The sequence below is a fragment of the Ceratotherium simum genome, chromosome 17 (genome assembly GCF_057802395.1).
Source record: "Ceratotherium simum simum isolate JZ-2026a chromosome 17, ASM5780239v1, whole genome shotgun sequence".
Taxonomy (NCBI): domain Eukaryota; kingdom Metazoa; phylum Chordata; class Mammalia; order Perissodactyla; family Rhinocerotidae; genus Ceratotherium; species Ceratotherium simum.
The window spans coordinates 16,385,518-16,410,999 of record NC_141916.1 but is presented as its reverse complement, the minus strand read 5'-3'; the positions used below and the strand labels follow the sequence as shown (position 1 = coordinate 16,410,999).

At 57.8% G+C, this 25,482-nt stretch overlaps 2 protein-coding genes across 8 annotated transcripts in view; both read left to right on the top strand.

Moving 5' to 3' along the window:
• EIF4B (eukaryotic translation initiation factor 4B) overlaps window positions 1-5,187 on the top strand; it is a 29,221-nt gene extending 24,034 nt beyond the window's left edge. For 2 of the 4 annotated variants that reach the window (XM_004429088.3, XM_004429089.3), the window contains exons 11-15: window positions 851-1,064; window positions 1,615-1,670; window positions 2,263-2,368; window positions 2,651-2,723; window positions 3,102-5,187. In XM_004429088.3, coding sequence (XP_004429145.1) covers window positions 851-1,064; window positions 1,615-1,670; window positions 2,263-2,368; window positions 2,651-2,723; window positions 3,102-3,182 — 530 coding nt within the window. In that variant the 3' untranslated portion in view covers window positions 3,183-5,187. Of the gene's footprint in view, window positions 1-850; window positions 1,065-1,614; window positions 1,671-2,259; window positions 2,369-2,650; window positions 2,724-3,101 lie in introns of all 4 variants that reach the window. The other 2 variants (XM_087442349.1, XM_087442350.1) reach the window with 1 other exon arrangement.
• A 3,967-nt stretch (window positions 5,188-9,154) lies between these two features.
• TNS2 (tensin 2) lies at window positions 9,155-25,399 on the top strand. Of its 4 annotated transcripts, none has more exons than XM_087442345.1 (29): window positions 9,155-9,292; window positions 13,810-13,918; window positions 14,363-14,400; window positions 15,288-15,326; window positions 15,633-15,671; window positions 15,825-15,874; window positions 16,065-16,236; window positions 16,532-16,582; window positions 16,916-17,038; window positions 17,125-17,189; window positions 18,016-18,099; window positions 18,615-18,727; window positions 18,822-18,882; window positions 19,131-19,206; window positions 19,430-19,559; window positions 19,646-19,711; window positions 19,793-19,906; window positions 20,081-21,292; window positions 21,415-21,565; window positions 21,692-22,281; window positions 22,390-22,479; window positions 22,792-22,917; window positions 23,113-23,205; window positions 23,331-23,408; window positions 23,581-23,658; window positions 24,102-24,270; window positions 24,347-24,415; window positions 24,577-24,606; window positions 24,737-25,399. In XM_087442345.1, the coding sequence occupies exons 1-29, from the start codon at window positions 9,218-9,220 to the stop codon at window positions 24,873-24,875; spliced, it is 4,230 nt and encodes a 1,409-aa protein (XP_087298471.1). In that variant the 5' UTR covers window positions 9,155-9,217; the 3' UTR covers window positions 24,876-25,399. The 4 variants fall into 4 exon arrangements, with proteins under 4 accessions (XP_087298471.1, XP_087298470.1, XP_087298473.1 ...); XM_004429092.3 differs by lacking the exon at window positions 9,155-9,292 and adding an exon at window positions 12,008-12,169; XM_087442344.1 differs by having other exon boundaries at window positions 21,692-22,479.
• The last annotated feature ends 83 nt before the right edge of the window (window positions 25,400-25,482 follow it).

Below are 25,482 nucleotides of genomic sequence, written 5' to 3'. Positions count from 1 at the left end.
AGAAAGAATCTGACAAAACAAGCTCCTTTTGAGGAGACATTTGGTGCCCTTTAAAAAAAAAGGCATATGGGGCCAGCCCATATGGCGCAAGCAGTTAAGTGCGCATGCTCTGCTGTGGCAGCCCGGGGTTCACCCATTCGGATCCCAGGCGCGCACCGACGCACTGCTTGTTAAGCCATGCTGTGGCGGCGTCCCCTATAAAGTAGAGGAAGATGGGCATGGATGTTAGCCCAGGGCCAGTCTTCCTCAGCAAAAAAAAAAAAAAAAAAAAAAAGATTGGCATCGGGTGTTAACTCAGGGCTGGTCTTGCTCACCAAGAAAAAAAAGCATATGTTCTGTTTTTCATAAATGTATAAATATGATTGTATCACGTTTTGTCATAGACTGTGTGTGTGCATGCGTGCGTACGTGCATGTTTAGCCTCTAAGTTGAAGTTGATCGGTGGTTCATGGAGTTTGAGGTTTCATCATAGGTCCCCTTACACACATGTACGTGCCATTCTCCAAATACAGACATTTTAACACTGAGAATATAGAAAGGCTATAATCCTAAAATAAAGAATACCCACTCATTGCTATGAAAGGTCAGGTGGCTATCCTTGGAGAGTGGTTATTTTTCCTGTTTCTCTTGTGTCAGTAAAACATTTTCGCAAAATGACATTAGGAAACCACTGGTTTAGGGATAATTCCATCTTTTGGGAGCCAAATGAGGATCTGTATTTAAGAACAATGGTGGAAAGGAGTAAACTGAGATGTGGACCATTTTCCACTCTGTTGAGATGCTAAGAGATGGCTGTACAGTAATAAGACTTTTTTCCTGGTAATTTGACCTTCCCATTCTGACTTCACAGATGCACGAAGGAGAGAGAGTGAGAAATCTCTAGAAAATGAAACACTCAATAAGGAGGAAGACTGTCACTCTCCAACTTCTAAGCCTCCCAAACCTGAACAGCCTCTAAAGGTAATGCCAGCCCCTCCGCCAAAGGAGAATGCTTGGGTGAAGCGAAGTTCTAACCCTCCTGCTCGCTCTCAGAGTTCAGACACAGAGCAACAATCCCCTACAAGGTGAGTCAGCTTGGAAACATAGCAGTCGGTTGGCTATAGAAACTTAAATATTGTGATATCATGATGGAAAGTGCCATATGGGGTGTTGCCCTTATATAGCATCTTATAAGTTATGCTGCTTTTGCTCTCTTAGTTCAGTTCAGTGGTGTGCTGGAGCTGGCTCATAAGAGTCAAATGTTCAGTTTTCTGGAGTTTTGATAGCTGGTTGACATCACTTTGGTGACTCGAAATCTGCAAAGACTATAAATCAGAACCTGCCATTGCCACATGGTGGCAGTGTGGCCTTGGGGGTCACTTATCTTCTCTGAGTCTTAGGATCCTCACTTGTAAAATAGAGAATATTGACCTTGCGTGACTGATGATTCTAAAGGACGTGGCGCTTAGGGAGTGTTCAGAGACTTGCTCGTGTTGTTGTCTTTCCCATCTGTTAATGTTAAGTGCATTTTTGCTTCTCTGTAAAGCTTACTACCGCACTTGGAGAATGATTGTAAGCTTCTTATCTGTTCCTTCCCTGAGACAGCTGATGAGTGTAATTACGTTTTCCTTCTAGTGGTGGGGGGAAAGGAGTTCCGGCTCAACCATTTGAGGAAGGACCAGTGAGGAAAGGTAAGACCAAAAGGGGAAGAGGTTTTTCACCTAGATAGAGCCCTGAATAAAAAGCCAATGGAAGAGTTACGAAATAGTGAACTTCACTGTATTTTGCACCTGTTTTTGTGTTAAAAGATCTTAGATTATCTGCCTTTTCTTGCCAGTAGAGGGCAGGAGTGGTCTCTTTCGAGAAAGCATGGAGCCCTGCCCTTTCCTGGTAGAACCTTTCTTTGAAAGGGGGAAAAAAAAGAATTGGAAGGAAATTAACATGCTCAGTCCAGATTAGAAATGTCACCATCTGCAAGGCCAAGGTCACTACACAGCGTCATAGTCCTTATTTCCAGTTTGCTTCCCGTGGTGGCGTAGACCCACAGTGGAACTTTTTGTTGGATCGTGTGTGTGTGTGTGTGTGTGTGTGTGTGTGTGTGTGTGTGTTGAGAGAGAGAGTGGACGTGGGAAGAAGGGCTTAGGAAGGAAGTCTGGGTTGGGGTGAGGTTTCATTTCCTTCGGTACATATGGGCACACTTTTCTCCAGCTTAAGGGAAACGTAAGAGAGGGAGAGTGATTATTTTACTTGCCTTCAATTTATTTTTGGTCTCTGCTCAAGCAGATGAAAATAAAGTAGATGGGGTGAGTGTCCCAAAAGGCCAAAGTGGGAACTCCAGCCGTGGTCCAGGAGACGGAGGGAACAGAGACCACTGGAAGGAGTCAGACAGGTATGTGTGTTCTCTCTCTCATCATTTGTAATCTTCCATCAACGCTAGGTCCGTGTGTCTTAGTAATTACAAAGTTTCTGGTTCTCCAAGCATTGCCAGATCTCCTACTGTGAACAAACTAAAGTCAACCAATACAGACAGTTACAGTTCTGAGAATCTAGAAATCGTCAGATGTCCAGAGAGCAAGGCCTGTTGACTGGAGGTGCCTGTTCAGTGCCTCAGAACTGCTTGTGGGTGTTGGGAGAGTCCTAAAGATGTGGTCTTACGCTTACATCTCTGCAGGAAAGATGGCAAAAAGGATCAAGACTCCCGATCTGCACCTGAGCCAAAGAAACCCGAAGAAAATCCAGCCTCCGTAAGTGTCAGAGGCTTGCTCTCAACTTGCCTGAGCTCACTTTTGCCACTGAACTCCATTACGTCTGGGGCTGCACACACAATGGTTGGAAATAAGGCATTGCTGCTTGTTTGAAATCGTGAAAGAAGCTTATGTAGAGTAGCTGCCTTTCACTACTCTCATCCCTTCAGGATAAAAGGTGGTGTATGACTTCAGTCAGAACGCGTGTGCCTCTGGCCCCCTCTCCCTAGCTACTCTCCAGTGGAAAATGCTAATGAGCAAGCGAGTGGGTGTGGGCTGGAGCATCACCCCCGTTTGCTAAAGTATTGGTTTCCTGTTTCTTGGTTTTTGATGTGAGAATTCAAGGCCTGGGTTATTTATCAATCTTGTCTGTTACAGAAGTTCAGTTCTGCAAGCAAGTATGCTGCTCTCTCCATCGACGGTGAAGATGAAAACGAGGGAGAAGATTACACCAAGTAAACCTCCACACATGCTGTGCTTTCTCCTAGTCTCTCTCCACCCTGGAACATTCGAGAGCAAATCAAATCAAACCTCTATCCAGACAAGACAAAATAAAACTCACCATCTCCTGGAGACCTTTCTTAACTTTTTTTTTTTTAATGAAATGAAATGAAATTCTTTTGCATGCTGCTGCAGCCTTTAAAGTATTGAACTAATTGGAGAATTGCCACGTAGCCAGAGAGAAAGATATCCAGCTTTTAACGGAAAAGTGGTGCGTTTTTATGACACATGCAGTTGCTGGTGATGAGCACCCAGGGGCCTCCGTTTTAGCAGAATGGCAATAGCAGTGACGCAGCGTCTGGAATCTGGTCGGGCACAGGGCAGGTACAAGGAAGAGTGAAATTTCTACCCTTTAATTCTTACAATACTATTGTGGCATATATGAATTCTCAAACATTATCTGAATATATTTTCCATCCTTGGAAAGGTAGGTTTAGTCTCAAGCTGTTTTAGTCTCCAGGAGGCTGACAGCCCCTCCTTTTATTTAATTCTGAGTTACTGGGGCCAGCCCAGGGGGAATTCCTTCTTTTTTACCCCCCAGGGGGGTAGCTGGGAGTGAGACTACAGGCCACTAAAGAATAGGACTGCTTGGTGACCAAAATAAGTGGGAAAATCGTGGTTTGAAAAGAAGCTTTGGGGAGGTGATGAATTATTTTGCACCAGTAATAGGGGAAAATGGTCTGACCTCCAGTAAACACATGAATGGTTACTTCCTGGACCAGGAAGCTCTTAGGGGTCGTGGGAATTCCCAAGTTTCACCCTCTCTTATGTACTATCCTTTCTCAAAGTTCAAATATATCCACATTCTCTTGAAATCTTGAAGCTTTAAAAATTTAGACTTTTCTCATTGTCTTAGGTTCCTCATGCTACTCTTTCCTGTTACTTCCCAAAAAACAGCTATGTAAGGCCACATACCTGATGATCTGGACGTTCTCTATCCTCCCTGGGAGCTGTCAGATGAGGAATCACTGCTTTTCTCTAGTGAACCTTGGCTCCTGCCTGTCTCGAGTCTCCTTCCCTCCATCCATTCCTGCTCCTGCTCCTGCTCCTTTGACCCCTTTTACACCTCAGAAAACTTAGCGGTCTTAGGTGATGATGAGGGTGGATAAATAGGGACAGTTAAATTGGGAGCCTTACAACTTTGACTGGGGTTATTCTTTGGGGCGTTTGTGTTTTTTTTTTTTACAAGTTTTCCCTCTCTCCACTGAAATCCCACACCAGTGTTTGGATTTATAATGTGGCCTAGACCAGTGTGTGTGTTTTTGGGGTTTTTTAGCTTCCCTTGAGAGAAGAAGTGATAATGGAGAGAAAGAACTATTTGACAAGGTCCAGGTTTCTCTTGCAACACAATAGCTTGCCTGCTGGGATATGCACCTTTGTACTATTGGCTCGGTAGATGGTATCCTTATGGGCAGTATTGGTACCTGCAGAGCAGTGACACCTTGGTCTCTTGTTTGCAAGCCCTTCTCCCATCAGTCCTAGGTTAGACCCTGTCCAGCCCTGCAGGAGTGTTGGTTTATGAGTGCTGCAGCAGTGAGCATAATGAATCATTTCCCCAGTGGACATAAAAGACATACCAAGTGAAGTAACTAAATGATTGGCTTGGGTTGGCTAGTAGCTAGGAAGTGGCTTTTAGAGATGCCCAAGGTTGAAAGGATTTTTTAAAGCCATTTGCTGTAGATGATGAAAAGGTAGGGTCTGCCCTCTTCATGTCTACTCCTTCCAAATAGTTGTATCAAAAAAACTTTTTCCCCACTCCCCTACCCTGCCCCCCCTGTTAAACCAGAAACAGGGGTTTATGTCCCACTCCTCAATACATGTAAAATTTGTACAAAAATATCTTCTATGAAAATGATTTGTAATGTGTAGACAATACCTGGGAGATGTCTTGAGATGTAAAATCCCATCCTTTGGGTTGTGGGGTTTTTTGTTTTCTCCAAATAAATCTGATCTTTAAAGTTCATTTTAATGTTCAAATTCTTTGATGATACACTCCACACTCCCAGAGCTTTGTATTGGTCTTCCCACTGACAGTCTGCTATGCGCATCTCTGAAGTTTTCTCAGCGTTGGATACTGTTTTGTGCAAGTTTAGAGTGTGGGGTTACAGGGGGCATCTGTTGATTGAGGCCCAAGAACTGGGGATTTGCATCAGCTGCCCTCCAGCATTTTTGCTTGGTGCTAACCTTTGATATCGTTGGAGGAGCCTGCAGTCCTTTTCCTGTCCTGGTTACTAAGATAAACTGGGGGCTCGGGATAGATCCTGGTGTCCCTGAGGCAGCGCCTCCGTAAACTCCCACCCTTGGGCAGTCTGGGGAGGGGCTGCTTCTGCTCTCCGGGTTACACTGCATGGGCCAAGTGGAGTTGTGGTTGACGAGCTGGTCTGGGTTAACAACTGAGGCCACTTTCCTCTTAATCATAGCTCAGACTTAGTGGGAATTTTCCAAACAGCTAGGGACAGACTGCTCATTGTTGAAAGACAGGAAAGAGGTTAGGACAGTGGCAGAGAATCCTTAAGTTCACAAGGGGGTGGGGCACAGAAAGGCCAGGAGACTTTGGTCGACAATTTTGGGGACTCAAGCCAAGGGGAAGGGGAGGAGATGGGAAGGGAGATGGGAGCAGTTGCACAAGTGGCTTTCCCGGGCCAACTGCAGCAGCTGCTCTTGTAGTTTCTTGCCAGTGAACTGATCTCAAAGTTGAGGGATAGGGGGCTCAGTGTGCTGATGATTGAAAAGCCTTTCCGTCTGGGCTTACACAGGGAGGAGGAGCCCCTGCCCAGGCGCCTGTGGACCCTGCCCAGCAGTGCCAGCTCACTGCAGCTCCACCACAGGAACCAGCCTCGCTGTGCAATACTGAGGTCTGGGTAAACGGTGATGGAAGGAGGGAAGATAAAGGTGGAAACGACTAACTGAAAAGAGGCCAGTGTTGGTTGGGCACAGAAAGAGTAGGGAGGAAAGGACTCCCTGCACTGTGCCCCAAGAGGCTACTCTAAATTCAAGGGAAAGGTAGGCGCTGGTTTGCTCCCATCCTCAGATAAGGATGTGTGGACCCTCTCAGAAGCCCAACTGCAGTAATGGATCCCAGGACTGGTCAGCCCTGTCAACCTGCTGTGAACCTTGAGCCACCAGATGGGTGCAGGGATGGCATCCTACTTTACAAGGGTCACCTTTAGGCTGGTTGGGTCCCATGTGCATTCCAGTCCAGATAGCCTCGTTTCTCCTAAATAGAATCAAGCATTAGGCTCTGATCCCAAGGCAGCGAGGGTCCCAGTTAGTGCTGAGGGCGGCACCCCAAGTGCTAAGCTTGCTCATAGCATCTGGTTTCTCAGGAAGTGGGAGAGCTACACATCTGCTTCTGGGAAGCATTATTTCTCAAATGAAACCTTGTTTCTCAGCAACCCTTGTATCCCCCAGGGCCACAGTGAAGGGGGCACTCGCCTTCCCTCACCCTCTGGCCTCACCAAAAAGGAGTTTGGAAGAGTCGAGCTATGCTGCTCCCCGCCCAGCTGCAGCAGCCTCCCAGCTGGACAATACACCCTCTGTCCTCAGCCAGGAGATCCGCCTCTAGTCAGCTCTGCCCCTTCCCCCGCTCTTCCTGGTTCCCAGCGCCCAAACCGTCCACTGACGTTCCCCCTGACCCAGTGCTCCTCCAGCCAGGACAGCCCACGCCCTCAATGCTCTCCTCTCCTCCTATGGTACCCCGCCCCAAGGATCTGAGCACACTCAGTCACAGGCATGGGATCACCCCAGACCATGGAAGAGGGCCTTCAGCCTTCAGTGCCAACATGGGCTGCCCTCTGCGTAGTCAAGGTAAGAAAACCTGCCTGGAGGGAGGGTCAGAGGGTGTTCCTGAAATCGGTTCACCTTCGCTAACCTGACTATGGCCTTCTCACTTCCCCTTCCTTTCTGAAGCTCCTGCTGCTCTGAGCTGATAATTGGGATGTCTGGCTGGGCCCATGTGCCACCCATGTTTATTTCACCCCCTACCAAGCCACCTGCTGTATAATTTTTCACTCTCACCCTTCTTCATCAGCTTCCCTCCTGCAGCCTCCTTGCCCCCTGGTCCCCACCTTGAGAGCAGGAATCAAGTCTGAGCTGGAAGTTCAGCTACCCATCTTATGACCCTCTCTCAATTCCTTGGAATCGCACAAGTTCCTCTTAGGAGCAGCAAGACCAGCGTGAATGGGAGGCTTTAGCCCTGCCCACTGCTCTGGGATCCAATCAAGTGCCTCCTCTCTGAGTGCATCTCTCCCTTGGTACCTTTAGAGATTAGAACCTACCCCCTTGGCATGCATCCCAGGCCCTGCCAAAGACCCTAATGAACTCTGGAGGGGGCCAGATGTTAAAAGAGCTAGCCCTAGACTCCAAAGAAACGAACGAATTTTCAAAGCTCGTATATCTCGACTACATAATCAAATCTTGCCAAAATACACAGAATGACCTTCAGCTCTGCCCCTTTCCTAGTGGCCTCTGATCCCTGTCACTCTCCTCAGGTCTTCTCCAGACTCCTGCCTCTCCCCCCCGTCCCAGTGCCTCCCTACCTCTTCCCTCCCAGCTCCATCCCAACCCCCCAGCCCTTCCTCCAGCCCCCAGTGACTCCCGCTGCTCCAACCTCTGAGGCTGCCTGTTGGACAGCAACTCAGCCAAGAGCAGTAAAATCAAGGCCCCCCAGTCCCAGCCACACTCACCCCTCCCAAAGGCCAGTCTCTGGGGGACCCACGTTGTCACCATGTGCTGCTTCACAGCCTCTTCCCTGCCACCAGACTGGAATCAGGTGCTCCACCCCCCTGGTAATCAGAACCAGACTTCCTAGCCTTTGCCAAAGGCAAGATGAGCACAGCAAGGAGCCAGTCCAGAGATGAGACAGGCAGGGACGCAAGGCCTCAGCGTTGGTGGTATTGCTGCCTTGAGCAGGCTTGGACATTGAGCCCTGGGCACTGGCTCCTCAGAATCGCCTCCTCCACCTCCCCCACCCCGGGCCAGTTTTCATCATGGAAAATCCAGAGGGCAGGGTAAGGGAAGGAGAAATTTCAGGAAGTGTTCACTGCTAAAGAACACTGGCGAAATCTGGGAATGGGAATACATTCAGAGCGTCTAGAAAGACATCCCTTCCCTCTCCCTTCCTCCCCAGGGTGGCACAACTCAAACCAGCCCCTTGGCCCATTAGCTCAATTCCAGGAAGTTCCTATCCAGTACCAGACCCAGACACTGCAAAAGAAGTGAATGAGGTTAGACCACAGAATGAACTTCCATCTCCATTGGGAAAGCTGAGGCTTGAGCTAAATGTGAGGAAGACTTCCTTAATATAAGTCTCCTAGGGAGCCGGAATGACGGTCCAGCTCCAAAGCAGGGTGATGGATGGGCTGATGAGCTGCTTAGGGGTAGGGGTGTGGGGTTTGAACTTTACGTGGAGGTCCTCTGCTGTGAGTCCTTTGGGGAGAACAGGTGCACCCGATAAGTCTCCCGTGCAGCAGAGTACCAGGGAAGGGTGTCCAGAGACTTGGGACTCAAGTGACACCTAGTATCTTCATTGAATCGGGCGCCCCCGTGGGTAGGTGGCGCTAGCTGCTACCAGGCCAGGCTTTGGGGTCAGGCCCGATCCCAAATACACTCCTGTGAGGGGCCGGGCTGAGAGAGATTTTCCTGTCCCTGTGTCTCCGTGTCCACCTCTCTCAAAATCTCTCCCCCCATCTCTCAGGCTCTCCCTGTCTCCGAGGGTCTCTGCCAGTCTCTGCTCCCCTCTCCTCTCGGCTCTTTGTGAGCGTGGGTTCGCAGGCGAAGGTGGGAAAGAGAAGCGGGCTCAGGAGGCCGAGGGGGCGGGGAGCGGGCGGACGTGAGGATTGGAGCCCGGGAAGGAGGGAGGGGAGCGGCGCGGGAGGGAGGAGAGGGCGGGCGCGGGGAGCGGGACGGGGGCGGGCGGGAACCCAGGCGAGCGCGGCGCGCCCGCTCCCGCCTCCTGCGCCTCCTCCGCGTCCGCTCGGCGCGGCCCGGGCGGGATGGGCTGGCCCGGGGGCTCCCCCTGCTGCTGCCCCGCCCCGCCGCGCCCCTGCCCCGCCGGGCGCCCCCCGCAGGTGAGTGGCCGCGCTACGCCGGGCGGGAGGGCGGCGGCCTGTGCGTCACGGCCGGGCGGGCAGTGCCGGGGGCGGGCGCCAGGGGGCGCGGGGCCGCCGGGGCTCGAGGGGGCGCGGGGAGCGGAGCGGGCGCCCCAGGGCTGGGGTTGGGGGTAGGGGATCGGGCGAGCCGGGGCAGCTGGAGGCCGGGAAAGTGACCAGGGGGCGGGGCGCGGCCCGCGGTCACACTCCGGTCGTGGGCGCACACGCTGGCCGGGCTGGCGCTGCTCCGTCCCGCCACGCACTCGCCCGCCGTCCCCCGCACGAGACGCCGCTCGTAGACGTTGCCGCCCCCCGCGCAGGCCCCGAACCTGGGCGGGAACTGGCAGGAGCGCTCGGGCCCTGGCCCGGGAGAGTGCGTATGAGGGTTTTCCCTTTCTACTTCACATCTGGGGAAACCGAGGCAGAGGGAGGGCACAGAGGAGGCTGATGAGTTTCCAGCCCCACTCCTCGGCCTCTTCTGCTGCTACTCTCGATTCCCCAGATCCCCCTGGGCACACCCATATACCCGCCTTCCCTCCCTCGCTCCTTCCCTGGGCCTCACCCCTCCTCCGCGCCTGGGCTCCCAGCCTCTCATCCAACCACAGCTATTTCCAGGAAGGGGGAGTGTGGGTGGAGGGGTTTCTCCAAACAAACCCAAGGCTTGGAGTGAGAGGGGGCCAAGCTAGGGGAGAGGCTGACAGGCTCTGGAATGTTCCAGGCAGGAGGAGGGCGAGGGTCCTCGGGGGTCTGGCCATGCCTTCCCAGCCCTGCCCCAGTGAGCTACTTTTCCTCTTAGCACCGGCTGAGGGAGCAGCACTCTGCCATCTCCATCTTCCCTCAGAGGTGTTCCGCTGGGTAGGGAGGGACTCAAACCATGCTTCCCTGCCCACCCCACACAGAGGTTAGTGAGCACCCCCCCCCCAGGAGAAGACAGAGGGGCAGAGGATGTTTGGGACCTGTTGCAGGTGACGGCAATGCCAGGTGAGGGGACTTTCAGCCCTTCTGGAGGCAGCAGGAGTAGAAAGAAGCATGCTGGAGGGGTCCTGGTCATGCAACAGGAGCAGAGAAAGGCCACGCCCACCCACCCACGTGCCCCTCCTCTCCCTAGCAGGGCTGGGGACTGGACTAGGCCAGGCCCAGTTGCCCACACTGGCCAGGGGCCTGGAATGTCCTGGGACCCAGCCAGGGCAGGTGAGGTGGGAATGGGCTGCAGAGCCACTGCCCTCTCCAGTTACAGCCCAGGGGCCCAGGCCTTGTCACACAAATGGTCCTCTGGGCAAGGTACCATGGGGACAGACTTCCTGACCTGGAAAGAGAATTCGGGCTTCCAGGGAGAAGCTGGAAGCCCCAGCCCAGGCAGGTCCAGGGAAGAGCCCTGAATGGGCTCCCATAAGGGGGCTCATCCCAGAGAAGGCAGGATTAGACCAGGCCCATGGGCAAGAGGGCGGGAGAGGGAAGTCTAAGGACCTGGTGGGAGAAGCCAGAGCTGGGGGAGTTGCCTGAGCTCTGGGACATTCAGTAAATACCATGCAAATGAGGGGGCCATGTTCGCACATTCTTTCAAGTGACAGCTTCGGCTGGCCCAAGGAGCTGCTGTCCAAGGCTTGGGGCTGAGGACCCCCAGGCCATTAACCTCTTATACTTTCGGAAGATTACTCCCCCCTTTCCAAGGCCCCAATCCAGCTCCTTCCCTTGACTCCTGGGACAGGAAGTTGGCCGTGTTCCCAGGAGGGAGGCAGGAGGCCCATGGAGGGAGGGTGGAGTATGTGTTGGGAGGGGGCCTCCGGTCCAGTCCTCAGACCCTGTGACAGCTGCTGAGGAAGGAGAGCAGAGCTAGGAGAGCCATGAAGGTAGTACTCAGGCTTTGGGGGCAGGGAGGGGTAGGTCCCAGCCCTAGGGCTTGGGGAGCAGGGCCTGAGTGGCAGGCTCAAAAGAGGGGCTAGGGATCTGCAGTCTGGCTGACACCAGCCCAAGGAATGGGTGAGTGGAGACTGTGTCAGGAGCAGAACAGCTGGGGCCTCTCAGGAGACGGGCCTCACGTGCTGGGGCTGGGGCAGGAGAATGGATCACTCCTGTGGGCACAGCTTACTGCTGGCTGGAATCTGGCCTTCCAAAGTGTAGGGAGGGAGGGGGGGCAGTGCATTGGTTTCCTTTTCCTACTTCACAACTGGTGAAACTGAGGCAGGATGCTGGCCCTCAGTCGTTTTCCCTGACCCTCAGGATGCACTCCAGATCCTGGGCTGGCCTATTCCCAGCTCCCCCTCCCTCCCCACTGGAAATCCCCAGAGAGCCTGAGGGTTCAGCCTGGGATGCTGGCCTAGCAGGGGACACGGTGTTCCCCACTGGCCCTTGAGCCCTGCCCTGAGACCTAAATTCCCACCCCACCCCTGCCCCGCCCCACCGGGGGTTGGATCTCAGGATCCTTTTAGATCCCTGCATAGGGTGGATCCCTGGGCAGGGGCAGCTCCAGAGCAGGGTGGGGTGGAGGGCAAAAGATCCTGGGCTGACACTCCCAGCAGGGTAGATCCTGGGAATCTGATCTCCTGGCCTCCCCCACATCCTCCCCCCCCCACTTCCTGGAGCAGCGACCTGCCCCCTTCCCGCCTGCACTCCCCTCCACTTCCAGGGCTGGGCTTCTCCTCACACCAGCCAGACAGCCTACCCTCCACCCAGGGGAAGCGGCTGCCTCCGCCAGGCCGCTTCCAGGAAGCCCCGGGCCAGGCCCCAGCATTGTTCGGGCCCCGCAGCCGGCACCCCCACCAGCCGTGCAGGCCGGACACCATGAAGTCCAGCGGCCCCGTGGAGAGGCTGCTCAGAGCTCTGGGGAGGAGGGACAGCAGCCGGGCCACCAGCAGGGTAGGAGTGCCCGCCAGCTGGGCAGAGCAGGGGCAGGGGTGGAGGTGTGGGCAGTGGGGGAGGGGGCCAGGAGGCAGGCCAGACCCTTTTCCCAATTCCAGCTTCCTCAGCCTTCTCCCTCTGCCCCGCGGCCCTCATTCCTCTGCCCCTTTGGTGTGGCCAGGGCTGTGGCGTAAGCAGCAAAAGTTTGGGTTAGAGCAGGACCCGGTGTCCGTTTGGGCTCCTCTGTCACCTTCCCTGCCCTAGCCAGGCCAACCCTGGGGATCCTGGCCCCTAAACCTGTGCCCAGATATACTTCACTGTAGGACCTTTCCAGGTCCTGTCCTAGAGTCCCAAGGCAGGGCTAAGAGATCAGGCCCCTTCCCTGAGCTGAGAAGTTTGGAGGAAATGGGGTGGGGGTGGCAAAGGGAAGGGAGGGAGATGGCCAGGTCACAGGAGTGCTTTAGACAAGGGACTCTGCTTTCCACTGACATCAGCTCTGTGTGCTGTTAATGCCAGAATGTACCCAAGTCTCCTAGTGGGTCTGGCAAGGTTGGTCCAGCCCAGGGGTTCAGGTTGGGTTTAATCCAGCTGCTTCAGGGACAGCCAAGAGACCAAAGGTGCTGCCTGGGGCCCAGGCTGGGGGACTGGAGGCCCATCACTCCCTGTCCCTACATTTTCTCAGCTTACCCCAAAAAAAGCAGCTCAGGGCAACATGAGGCAACACTACAGAAGAGGGGAGGCAGGAACTTGAACTCCAGAGGAAGAGAAAAATGGGTGGGAGACAGAGAAGACAAGGAGGCAAATGGTCCCCAGACAGAGGATGAGAGGAGTGAACACAGAGTGGAAGGGATGGGTCTGAGGCAGGCCTGGGCCATAGGGGGCATCCCAGCCTCCTGCCTCACTGCACCTCTGGGTGGGGAGGGGCGCAAGAGAACATGTGGGCCACCCCCTGCCCCAGTCAATTCTGGAATCCCACTTGAATCTCCTCAAGTGACTCACTATATCCAGAAGTAGCAAGGTCACTCAATATTCCCCCAATGTCCTGCCTCTGTCTGCCTCCTCCAGCACTGCCGCCCCCTCCTTACACAATTGCTGCCTGCGCCTGGATGCACAATGAGTAAACATGTTGTTCTGACAGTGGGGGAGGGGGCATGTCAGCTGCCCAGAGCGTGGGGACGGCGGGAGCCAGGGGAGCGGACCGGCTGAGGCCACCCCTGCCGGGCCAGTCTGGTGCTGCAGGACTGACACCCTACATTCGTGTCTGCACACAGGCCTCCACCTGGGGAGGGCAGGCGAGGGGGAGAGACGGGGCCGCATGGAGGAGCATCAGAGAGCACCCCCCACGGGGAGGAAAGCTCTAGGGTTTGGGGTGGCAGTGACCAGAAGGGTATCACACCCCAGGGCCACGTGAGGGACATAAGTGATCCCCTGGGGAGGAGCTGACCCAGCTAGGGTGACGCAAGGGGCCAGATTGCACACACTGTCGAGGACAGGCCCCACCAGTGCCCGGAAACAGCTGCGGCCAAGTGCGTCCTATGAGTTTGGGGGCTCTATCAGGATGGAGGAAGAAAGAAACCAGTGCGGTGCTAAGGCCCTGGCCCAGTCCTGGAGATGGGCCCACTGGGAACTGACCCCTCTGTCTGTCCCTCCACCCCTAGCCTAGGAAAGCTGAGCCACATAGCTTCCGGGAGAAGGTTTTCCGGAAGAAGCCACCGGTCTGTGCAGTGTGTAAGGTGACCATCGACGGGACGGGCGTCTCGTGCAGAGGTGAGGCACCCTGTTCTGTGACTCAGAGTCCCCGCCCAGCCCCACTGTGTTCCACAACTCCAGCGGCCAACTCCTAGGGCATAAACCGTAATGTGCATGCTGCCCTTGGACTGGGCAGCGGGGGCCAAGAGGCAGCCGCTTCCTCTCCAAACAGGCCTTCCTCCCCAAGACAAACACCCCCAGTAACCCAGGAGACCCAGCACTCTCCCCCGCCTTCCCACCTGACCTGTGGCTGGGGGTTTCTCTCCCTCCCTTCCTCCTCACCCCCACCCAGCCTTGAACATTACCCCTGGCTCCCTCCCTCCCTTGCCGGGGCAGTAGTACCGCACTGCCATATGCTTCCCTTGAACTCTGGTTCCAGGGCCTGGGGAGATGGGAGAAGGCCACCCCTTCTGCCCCCAGTAGGCCCCTGCTAACCCGTCTCCCCGCCTCATCCCCCTCTAGTCTGCAAGGTGGCGACACACAGAAAATGTGAAGCAAAGGTGGGTACCTGACGGGGGGAGGGAGACTGGGTCCCTTCCTCCTCTGAAACAGGTTCTCCAGCCACACTGGCATCGACCCTCCACCCCTCTCATCACTGGGGAACCCCTGCTGGGGTGAGAGAGGGTGCTGTACTGGGCCCTTTAAGAACCACCCTACTCCACCTCCTGGAGGGCTGGCCCAGGCGGGTGGACAGAAAGACGGCGGCGTTTGTCTTGGTGCTGTGCCCAGGCTGCAGCTGGCGAGGATGGGGGGTGGGGAAGAGGAGGAGAATGAGGAGGAGGAAGGGTGGGGTGGGTAGGTGGGGGAGCAGGACTTCAGAGACTGGGCAGCCGGATGGGCTGTGCCTTCCCCCTGGGGAAGGGTCCTCAGGATGCCTGGGTGGGTCTTGTCCCGGGCCCTGGAAAGGCTGGGCAGAAGGTACAAGCTGTAGATAGTTCGCACTGTGCACTGGGAACCTGAGACAGCCCCATCTCTGAGGAGGTTCCCTGGTCCTCCTCCTGCAGTACGGGGGGTCCCAGGGCCTTGGAGCTGGCTGGGGGAGCAGTGTGCCCAGGGGCGGGGTCTCCCGGTGAAAGAGGCCAGTGTCCAGCCCTGGCCATGGCCTGCCTGCATGGCTCTATATATAACTCCTGCTCTGCAGCTGGATGAATGGGGGTCTGTGTGGGCAGGGGGCTGGAAGCCAAGAGCAACAAGTGGGGGGCCTGGGGGTGGGGGACCGAGAGGCTGGAGGGAGGCTCCCTTAAATAGAGGAACCTCAGCTGGAGCCTGCGCCCATCTGCTGACAGCCCCTCCACCATCTTGCTGAAGCTGAGGGGTGGCCCCATCCTCCAGCCCGGGAGAGCCCATTTCACCAGGAGCTCAGCCCCTCACTCAGGTCTCCTTCCAGGTGACTTCGTCCTGTCAGGCCTTGCCTCCCGTGGAGCTGGTGAGTGTGCTCTGGGATGGGGTGGGGGAGGAAGGAACGTGGCTGTGGTGTCCAGAGGTCTGGTGGCCACAGAGAGGGCCCTGAGGAGGTTGCCTTGAATGGACTGCTGTGGGTATTGGGCATCCTGAGGGAGAGGGCAACAATGTCTGAGCCCTCTGCTCTTCTCGTTCTCGTGGGCCTGCAGGGAGCTAGGACCCCTCTCCCCTCACCCAGTACAGCCCTCGCAGGGACACTGGCATGCCCTCCCCACGACCCCCAGGCTACCTGGCCCTAACCACTCCCTTTTCCTCTCCCATCTCCCTCTAGCGGAGAAACACGGCCCCTGTGAGGCGCATAGAGCACCTGGTAAGGTGATGCTGGAGGAGGGGCGGAAGCAGGTCTCTCGGGGAGTAACAACCTAGGTTTCTTCAGCGGACAGAAGTTCATGGAACTCTGGAGCGGGGAGCCTAAGGTGAGGTCACCCACAGAGATGTTCACACACGGTTTCTCATCCACCAGGGATCCACCAAGTCTCTGAACCACTCAAAGCCGCGCAGCACCCTGCCCAGGTGAGCGAGCGCGCGGGGCGGGCCCCGCCCCTCAGCCCGGGACAGTGCCCCCCAACGAAGCTCTCCGGGCAGCCCCACGCCCCCCGCGGTCCCACCCACCCTCAGGCTCCCGGAGGCCTCCCCTGCAGTCGGCCGGACGCCCTGCCGCCACCCCAGCCCCCTCGGGTGCCCGCCCTCCGTTCCTCCGCAGGAGCTTCAGCCTGGACCCGCTCATGGAGCGCCGCTGGGACCTGGACCTCACCTACGTGACCGAGCGGATCCTGGCCGCCGCCTTCCCCGCGCGGCCCGACGAGCAGCGCCACCGGGGCCACCTGCGCGAGCTGGCTCACGTGCTGCAGTCCAAGCACCGCGACAAGTACCTGGTGAGGGGCGGGGCCTTCCGCGGTCAGCCAATGAGAGGCCTGGGAGCTCCAGGTGGGCCGTGCCGCTCCCTGCCGTCAAACCCGCGGAAGCGAGGCCCGGGGGCGGGGCCGAGGGGGCGGGGCCGGGGGCCGGCCAGGAGCGCAGTGGGCGGGCGGTCGCAGCTAGGCCCGGCCTTAGCCGCCTCCTCTTGGAGGAAGACTCTTGCTTAGGGTCACAGCGAGTGACGCCACCTCCACGCATTAGCGCGCCTCGCTGCCTGAGGTCACTCCGGCTGAAGCCCCCCTTTACTTGCAGCTTTTCAACCTTTCGGAGAAAAGACATGACCTGACGCGCCTAAACCCCAAGGTATGAGGGGATTAAAGCCGAGAAACCGAACCACCTCCATCCGGAAGCCACGCCCCCACCTCCCAACCCCCACCTCCTCGTTATTAGTAGTAGCAGTTGGCATCTACTTCATCTTAAGCACTTTCCCGTGTGACATATTCGTTGAGACACCCCACAGCATGGTGCCGCAGGTATCAACCCACTGTAGGGGCGAGGAAAGTGTTGAGGCTGTCATGGACAACCAGCTGTCCACTGACCTTGCTCCCAGACCCCTACACCCTGCCCCTTCTCCACCCCTACCCATGTCCCTTCGTTCGTGGCCCCCACCCCCAGTTCTACCCTGCACCCCTCCAGGTTCAGGACTTCGGCTGGCCTGAGCTGCACGCGCCCCCTCTGGACAAGCTGTGCTCCATCTGCAAAGCCATGGAGACATGGCTCAGTGTTGACCCGCAGCACGTGGTTGTCCTGTACTGCAAGGTGTGCTGGCACCTCAGGTTCGCAGGGCCGGGGTGCCCTCAGCCTGGGACCCCAGCAGGCCCTCCATCTCTGTCTCCTGTCCTCAGGGGAGCAAGGGCAAGCTCGGGGTGATCGTCTCCGCCTACATGCACTACAGCAAGATCTCTGCAGGGTGAGGCTCCCTGGCCCTGAGTGGCCCCTTCCCCAATGGCCCTTCCTCCAGCTTGCCCTTGATGAGCCCGTCTCCCCTGACGCCCACCTCTGTGTGCAGGGAGCCGTTTACTATAAACTTGACTCCCCTTCTTCTCACTTGTGCGTCACCACAGTTCCCAGCAGATGATCTGTATTAGTTTCCTAGGGCTGCTGTAACAAAGTGCCATAAACTAAGTGGCTTAAGACAACAGAAATTTCCTGTCTCAGCTCTGGAGGCTAGAAGTCTAGAACTGAGGCATCCGCAGGGCCACACTCCCCCTGAGACTCGAGGTGGAATCCTTCCTGGCCTCTTCCTAGCTCTGGTGGTGGCCAGCAATCCTCGGTGCTCCTTGGCTTGCAGAGGCATCACTCCAGTCTCTGCCTCCGTCGTCACATGGCCTTCCTGTGTGTCTGTGTGTCTGTGTCTCTTCTCTTCTTCTAAGGACACCAATCCTATTGGATTAAGGGCCCACCCTACTCCAGTATAACATCTTAACTAATTACATCTGCAGCGACCCTATTTCCAAATAAGGTCACATTCTGAGGTACATATCTTTCGGGGGGACACAGTTCAACTCATAACATGGTCTTATTGTCCCATTTTACAGAGGAGGAAACTAAAACTCAGGGAACAATTGCCTGAGGTCCAGCAAGTAGTAAAGTGACCGTTTGTGGGATTTCTAGTTCTCTTGACCGCCACTCGGGGCTTCCTCTAGACTTGGGGGATCACGCCTCTCCTCCCTCCCCTGGGGCTTAGGGATGGGAGACCAGCCCTTAATCCCCCTCACTGGCCCTGCTCTCCGCAGGGCAGACCAGGCGCTGGCTACTCTTACCATGCGGAAGTTCTGCGAGGACAAGGTGGCCGCAGAGCTGCAGCCTTCCCAGCGCCGGTGAGCAGCTGGGGGTGGGGCTGGAGGAGCAGCTCCTTCCGTGGCTGGTTCTCTCATTCATGGAGCACGTGCTGTGCGCCAGGCACTGTGCCAAGAGAATTCAGACCGAACAAGGTTTCTGCTCTCATGGAGCAGACATTCTAGCTGGTGGAAGGCAATAAACCTGTGAATACATAGACAACATCATTGTTGATGATGACAAGTGCTATGAAGAAAATAAAGCTGAGTCTTGTGGTAAAGAGAGACTTGCAGGACAGTCGGGGCAGCCTTTGTAACTCTTAGCAGAGATCTGCCCCTAGGCAGAGGGAGCAGCAAGTACAAAACCTCTGAGGCAGCAAGAAGGATGGAGGTTAGATGCGAGGAAGAACTTTCCAGTGAGCTGGAAGATGGGAGAGAAGTGCTGAGGAGAAGGGCCGGCCTTCCAAGTATGAGTAGGGGTGTGGATGGTTGAAATGATACAAGGGGACCTCCAGAGGAAGGGGCTTATGTTCAACTTGACATGCCCCCCCCCTCAGGTATATCAACTACTTCAGTGGTCTGCTGTCGGGCTCCATCAGGATGAACAGCAGCCCTCTCTTCCTACACTATGTGCTTGTGCCCACGCTGCCAGCCTTTGAGCCTGGCACAGGTGAGTCCGCCGGGGATGTACTCCATGGGGAGGGCTGTCCCCCATCCCCTCCACTCAGCACCCCTCATGTGCCTTCTCCTCCTTGCCCCTCCAGGCTTCCAGCCCTTCCTCAAGATCTACCAGTCCATGCAGCTCGTCTACACATCTGGAATCTAGTGAGTGCTCGCTTCCCAGGCCCCTGCTCCTTGGGTTCCTGTTTCTCCAGCCTCCCGGACACCTGGGCCTCCAGCTCTAGCCACTGCCCCTGAAACTAATACCATCACGGACTCCACTTTACAGATGGGGAGGCTGAAGGTCTCTCACTCAGGGCTCGGACTCCGACCTCCCGATTCCCTCCTGCTTCTTCATGAACCCCCGAGCTCCAGTGCCCCGATTCAGCTCTGCCTTCTCCTCTCTTCCACAGCCACATTGCAGGCCCTGGTCCCCAGCAGCTTTGCATCAGCCTGGAGCCAGCCCTCCTCCTCAAAGGCGACGTCATGGTGAGTCCTGCGCGTGGGGCTGGGGCAGGTGGTGTATCCTGCCAGCAGTCTCTGGTGAGCCATCAATTCCAGGCAGACTGGAGGGTGAAGGGAGTCCTTTATATGGGGAGTCACCTTGAGGTTAAGATAGGGCAAAGCTGTGACCAGACAGTCCCCCAGGTGGAAGCACAGAAGAAATGTGAGTGGACATGAGGGCCTGACTGATCTCTCTTCCCTCGCCCAGGTGACATGCTATCACAAGGGTGGCCAGGGGACAGACCGGACACTTGTGTTCCGAGTCCAGTTCCACACGTGCACCATCCATGGACCACGGCTTACCTTCGCCAAGGACCAGCTGGACGAGGCCTGGACTGGTGAGTGGGAGACCGTGGTGTGGGGCCTGGACCCAGGCGAGGGCAGGCCGGCGGGGGCCTGGCCCCTCACCACCCACTCCCCACAGATGAGAGGTTCCCCTTTCAAGCCTCAGTGGAGTTCGTCTTCTCCTCCAGCCCTGAGAACATCAAAGGTAAGAGCAGGGCTTTAGTTCAGGGGCTGACGGCCATCTCTCCCTGCTCCTCGACACTGACACCTGGCCACCTTTCTGCAGGCCACACTCCACGGAATGACCCCTCGGTCACTGTTGACTACAACACCGCAGAGCCAGCAGTGCGCTGGGATTCTTACGAGAACTTCAACCAGCACCATGAGGACAGTGTGGACGGTGTGTGGGGCAGGCCCAGGGCTGGGGGGAGGTGTAGGTTTGGGGGCATACTCCTTCCTCCCCAGAGACAACCCCTGAGGTGGAGTCCAGCCCTGTCCCCTCTTATTAACTCTCTTTCTCTCTCTCTCTCCCCTTTCCCCTGCTTGCCCTCCCTCCCTGGTCCTCTCCCCTCAGGCTCCCTGACCCACACCCGTGGCCCCCTGGATGGCAGTCCCTATGCCCAGGTGCAGCGGGGCCCCCGCCAGACCCCACCGGCACCCTCTCCAGAGCCGCCCCCACCGCCCATGCTCTCGGTCAGCAGCGACTCTGGCCATTCATCCACACTGACCACAGAGCCCACTGCCGAGTCCCCTGGCCGGCCTCCCCCGACGGCTGCTGAGCGACAGGAGCTGGATCGCCTCCTGGGAGGCTGTGGAGTGGCCGGCGGGGGCCGGGGAGCCGGGCGCGAGACGGCCATCCTGGATGACGAGGAGCAGCCCCCCGCGAGCGGAGGCCCCCCCCTCGGAATGTACTCGGGCCCCAGACCTGGCCTCAGCCGCCACTGCTCCTGCCGCCAGGGCTACCGGGAAGCCTGCGGGGTCCCCAATGGGGGCTACTACCGGCCAGAGGGCACCCTGGAGAGGCGGCGGCTGGCCTACGGGGGCTACGAGGGGCCCCCCCAGGGCTATGCCGAGCCCTCAGTGGAGAAAAGGCGCCTCTGCCGATCGCTGTCCGAGGGACCGCACCCCTACCCGCCAGAGCTGGGGAAACCAGCCAATGGGGACTTCGGCTACCGCTCCGCAGGCTACCGGGAGGTGGTGATCCTGGAGGACCCGGGGCTGCCTCCCCTCTGCTCGTGCCCCGCCTGTGAGGAGAAGCTGGCGCTGCCCACGGCAGCCCTGTATGGGCTGCGGCTGGAGAGGGAGGCTGGAGACGGGTGGGTGGACGAGGCCAGCAAGCCCCTCCTGCACCCGGTGCGGCCCAGGCACCCTCTGCCCCTGCTGGTGCCTGCCTGTGGGCATCACCATGCCCCACTGCCTGACTACAGCTGCGTGAAGCCACCCAAGGCAGGCGAGGAGGGGCACGAGGGCTGCTCCTACGCCGTGTGCCCCGAAGGCAGGTACGGGCATCCAGGGTACCCTGCCCTGGTGACGTACGGCTACGGAGGAGCCATCCCCAGTTACTGCCCAGCATATGGCCGGGTGCCTCACAGCTGTGGGGCTCCAGGCGAGGGCAGACGGTATCCCAGCCCTGGTGCCCACTCTCCACGGGCTGGCTCCCTTTCCCCGGGCAGCCCGCCCTCCCCACAATCCAGGAAGCTGAGCTACGAGATCCCAGCAGAGGAGGGAGGGGACAGGTATCCGCTGCCCGGGCACCTGGCCCCAGCTAGACCCTTGCCATCTGCAGGTGAGGGGCACTGGGGTGGGGAGTGCCCAGGGCAGAGGAGGGTTCTGGAAGATGGTGGGGAAGGCACAGAGTGAGAAAGAGCTAAGCTTGGCTCACAGCACCCCCTCTCCCCTTCCCTGCAGAGTCGCCTGAGCCAGTGTCCTGGAGGGAGGGCCCCAGCGGGCACAGCACCCTGCCTCGGTCTCCCCGAGATGCCCAGTGCAGTGCCTCTTCTGAGTTGTCTAGTCCCTCCACACCCCTGCACACCAGCAGCCCAGTCCAGGGCAAGGAGAGGTATGCAGAGGGACCACAGCTGCTCAGGCACCTCCTTGTCCAAGCAGACACTGAAGGCTGGGCATGGGGACAGCTCACAACGGGGGCTCTGCGGCCCTGCTGACCATCTGCCCTCCCACCCCACAGCGCCCGGCGGCAGGACACCAGGTCCCCCACCTTGGCACCCACTCAGAGGCTGAGTCCTGGCAAGGCCTTGCCACCTGTTTCCCAGGGAGGCGCTGAAAAGCCTCCTGAGCTGCCAGCCAGAAGTGGGCTTGAGCCTCCGGCCCCTGGCCCCTTCTCCTCGACCTCCCCACCCAGCTCACCCAATGACTGGCCTCAGGAGAGAAGCCCAGCGAGCCGCTCAGACAGTGCCAGTCCAAGAAGCCCTGTACCCACCACGCTGCCAGGCCTCCGCCATGCCCCCTGGCAGGGCCTTCAAGACCCCCCAGACAGCCCGGATGGGTCCCCCCTCACCCCTGTGCCTACCCAGATGCCCTGGCTTGTGGCCAGCCCAGAGCCACCTCAGAGCTCACCCACACCTGCCTTCCCCCTGGCTGCATCCTATGATGTCAATGGCCCCACCCAGCCCCCACTTCCCGAGAAACGCCACCTGCCGGGGCCTGGGCAGCAGCCAGGACCCTGGGGCCCAGAGCAGGCATCACCACCAGCCAGAGGCGCCAGTCACCATGTCACCTTCGCACCTCTGCTTCCAGATAACGCCCCCCAACCCCCAGGTATAAAGGCCTTGGGGGGGGCACCTTGGGAGAACCCTTTCTCCAGGGAGGGGCATGGTGTGGGGACTGGGGAGCCCTGGGGCCAAGCTCAGTCCCTCCCTGTCCTAGAGCCCCCTGTGCAGGAGAGCCAGAGCAATGTCAAGTTTGTCCAGGATACATCCAAGTTCTGGTACAAGCCACACCTGTCCCGGGACCAAGGTGAGAAGCCAGCTGCCCCGCCCTCGGGGGCTTTAGAGTCAGCCCCACCTTCCAGTCGATGCCCTCAGTGCCCCCTCCATCTCAGCGGGTTTGCTCTGGGCTGAGCCTCTCACTAACAGGTGATTCTGGGCTTTGGGCCCACGGAGGTTTAGACTGAACACTGTCAATGCCCTGTTAATGGTCAAGTTCCGTCCCCAGATGCCCAACACCCCACAGCTGTTAGAGCGAGAGGCCTGGGGAGCGGGTGGCAGAGCAGCAGGGCCACATGGGGCTCAATCAGCCACGGTGACATCTTCTCCCGCCTCCCTCCAGCCATCTCCCTGCTGAAGGACAAGGACCCTGGGGCCTTCCTGATCAGGGACAGTCATTCATTCCAAGGAGCCTATGGACTGGCCCTCAAGGTGGCTACACCCCCACCCAGTGCCCAGCCCTGGAAAGGTACAGAATGCCCCAACCTGAGAGAGAAGGCGAGTGGAATGGGGGCCGGTACCAGAGGCCAGACCAGGAGGGTGGGCCATGCCGCTTCTTGGTGTGGAGAGGCAGGAGGTGACTCTCCTGCTCTGGAAAGAATCCCAGCAGGGGAGAAGGCAGGAACCTGGAACCTGGTAAAGCCTGCCTCTCCCCTCCTCGCAGGAGACCCCTTGGAGCAGTTGGTCCGCCATTTTCTCATTGAGACTGGGCCCAAAGGGGTGAAGATCAAGGGCTGTCCCAGTGAGCCCTACTTTGGTGAGCAGCAGGAGTCAGGGGGCTGCACTGGGTTGGTTTAGGGAGGCCGAGGGGTCTCAGGAGGTTGGAGGGAAAGCAGGGGATATCTGTGGGCCCCTCAGGACTCTCCTCACCTCTCCCTGCAGGCAGCCTGTCCGCCCTGGTCTCCCAGCACTCCATCTCCCCGCTGTCCCTGCCCTGCTGCCTGCGCATTCCCAGCAAAGGTGGGTGTCTTGTCATCTGTCCTTCCTGCTCTCCCTGCCACTGCAGCCAAAGGCAGAATCTGGGGGTCCTGGCTCCCAGCCCACCTCCCCTCAGGATAGGAGAGGGAGTTCTGCAGCTCCTAGACAATGCTGCTCCCTGCCGACCTTCCCTGTTGGCCCTCATTTCCCTCAGATCCTCTGGAGGAGACCCCAGAGGCCCCAGTGCCCGCCAACATGAGCACGGCGGCAGACCTCCTGCGTCAGGGCGCAGGTAGGGGCCTCTCCCTCCCTCCCTTCCTCCCTCTGGGCACCAGGGGGCGCATTGCAGATACAGGCTTGGGGCACTGAAAGGCCTGAAGGTGGGTGGGCCCTGGCACATGCATTTAACCCATGAAGGCAGGGGGAGCCCCATGTTTGTCGGGGGGGGTGGTGGGAAAGGGGGTCCTCGGTCTAGGTTCTCTAAGTCTTATGAACGTTAGAGTTACCAGGAGGGGACTTGGTAGTAGGCAGATCCTCAGGCCACTTTCCAGCATTTCTGACTGTAGATCTGGGGGAGTCAGAATCTGCCTTTTTTAACAAGTTACCTATGTGACTAATGCATTTTGAGAAGTGCTGGCCAGGGAAAGTGCAAGAGCTTGCAGGGGACCAGGGGAGATGGAGATCTGGGGGCTGGTAGAGCCGGTGCTCCCCTCTGACCCACTCCTGGCCCCGTAGCCTGCAGCGTGCTCTACCTGACCTCAGTGGAGACGGAGTCACTGACCGGCCCCCAAGCAGTGGCCCGGGCCAGCTCTGCAGCTCTGAGCTGCAGCCCCCGCCCAACACCAGCCGTTGTCCACTTCAAGGTCTCCGCCCAGGGCATTACGCTGACAGACAACCAAAGGAAGTGAGTATGTACGTACGCTTAGGCCCTGGGGGCCCCCAGTTTCTGGGTGTGACTTTCCCCACCCTCCTTCTTGCAGGCTCTTCTTTCGCCGCCATTATCCAGTGAACAGCATCACCTTCTCCAGCACTGACCCTCAGGACCGGAGGTGACCATCCCTCCCAACCCTCTCCTGCCACAGCCCCATGGTCCTGTCAGTCCCACAGACCAGAGAGCCCCCAGCCCCAGCTCCTCCCTCAGTAGCCCCAGCTCCTCCTGCCGTAGCTAGTCCCTGGGGTGCATTCTTTCATAGTTCTTTTCCTTCTGCAGATGGACCAACCCTGACGGGACCACCTCCAGGTAAGCTCCCCCATGAGTGCAGTCTCTCCCCTCCAAGGGATGGAGCACCTCCTTCCTCCCCAGCCCTGGCTTTGCAGTCCCTTGTGGAAGGGATGCTGAGCCCCTGCCCACCCTGGCTTTGTACCCCTAGGATCTTTGGTTTCGTGGCCAAGAAACCAGGAAGCCCCTGGGAGAATGTGTGTCACCTCTTTGCAGAGCTTGACCCAGATCAGCCTGCAGGCGCCATTGTCACCTTTATCACCAAAGTTCTACTGGGCCAGAGAAAATGAAGGCAGGCCACCAGCTCAGAGCTCACATCAGCACTGCGCCCTCCCAGCACCACACAGCCCTCACTTCCCCTGGCCTGGCCCCACGAGACACAGGAGCCAGCCCCCTCCCTTAGGAACGGGGAGTGGGCATCAGCCTGGGACACTGCTCTCCTTCCCTGCTCCCAGCCTGCTAAGCTAAGTGGACGGGCCCAGGAGGTGACCTTGCACGTGAGCAGATGGCAGAGACGGGCATGTGAAGGGTGAGGCAGCAGCAGTTGAGCCCTGGAGGGAGGGGACCCGGACAGCCCCACCTGTGGGAGAACCGGGACAGCCCCACCTGCAGGAGAACATCAGCCCTGGAGGGGAACAGTCCTGACAGCTCCACCGGCTGCAGGGCCAGCACGGCAGGGGGAGGGGAGAGGTGTGGGGAGCCAGGCACCCCCTCCTCTGCCTCCCCTTCTGAGCAGAGATCAGAGTGGGATCACATGAAAAGGGGGGGAAAGAGTCTATTTTTGTCTAATAATAAAGAATTTCTATAATGTTGAGTCGGCATTGAGTCATGCCTTGTTCACAGGAAGGTCAAAGCCTCGTCTCCCCAGGGCACACCTGTGCCTCTTGGGGGCGTCCC

What these genes read in the sequence shown, in the direction of transcription:
- TNS2 (XM_087442344.1), top strand. Translation starts at nt 9,218, where the DNA reads ATGGGCTGGCCCGGGGGCTCCCCCTGCTGCTGCCCCGCCCCGCCGCGC. An exon ending in CCGCCGGGCGCCCCCCGCAG is followed by an intron (nt 9,293 to 13,809) that starts GTGAGTGGCCGC and finishes CTCCACCCCTAG; the next exon opens with CCTAGGAAAGCTGAGCCACA. An exon ending in ACTGACCCTCAGGACCGGAG is followed by an intron (nt 24,416 to 24,576) that starts GTGACCATCCCT and finishes TTCCTTCTGCAG; the next exon opens with ATGGACCAACCCTGACGGGA.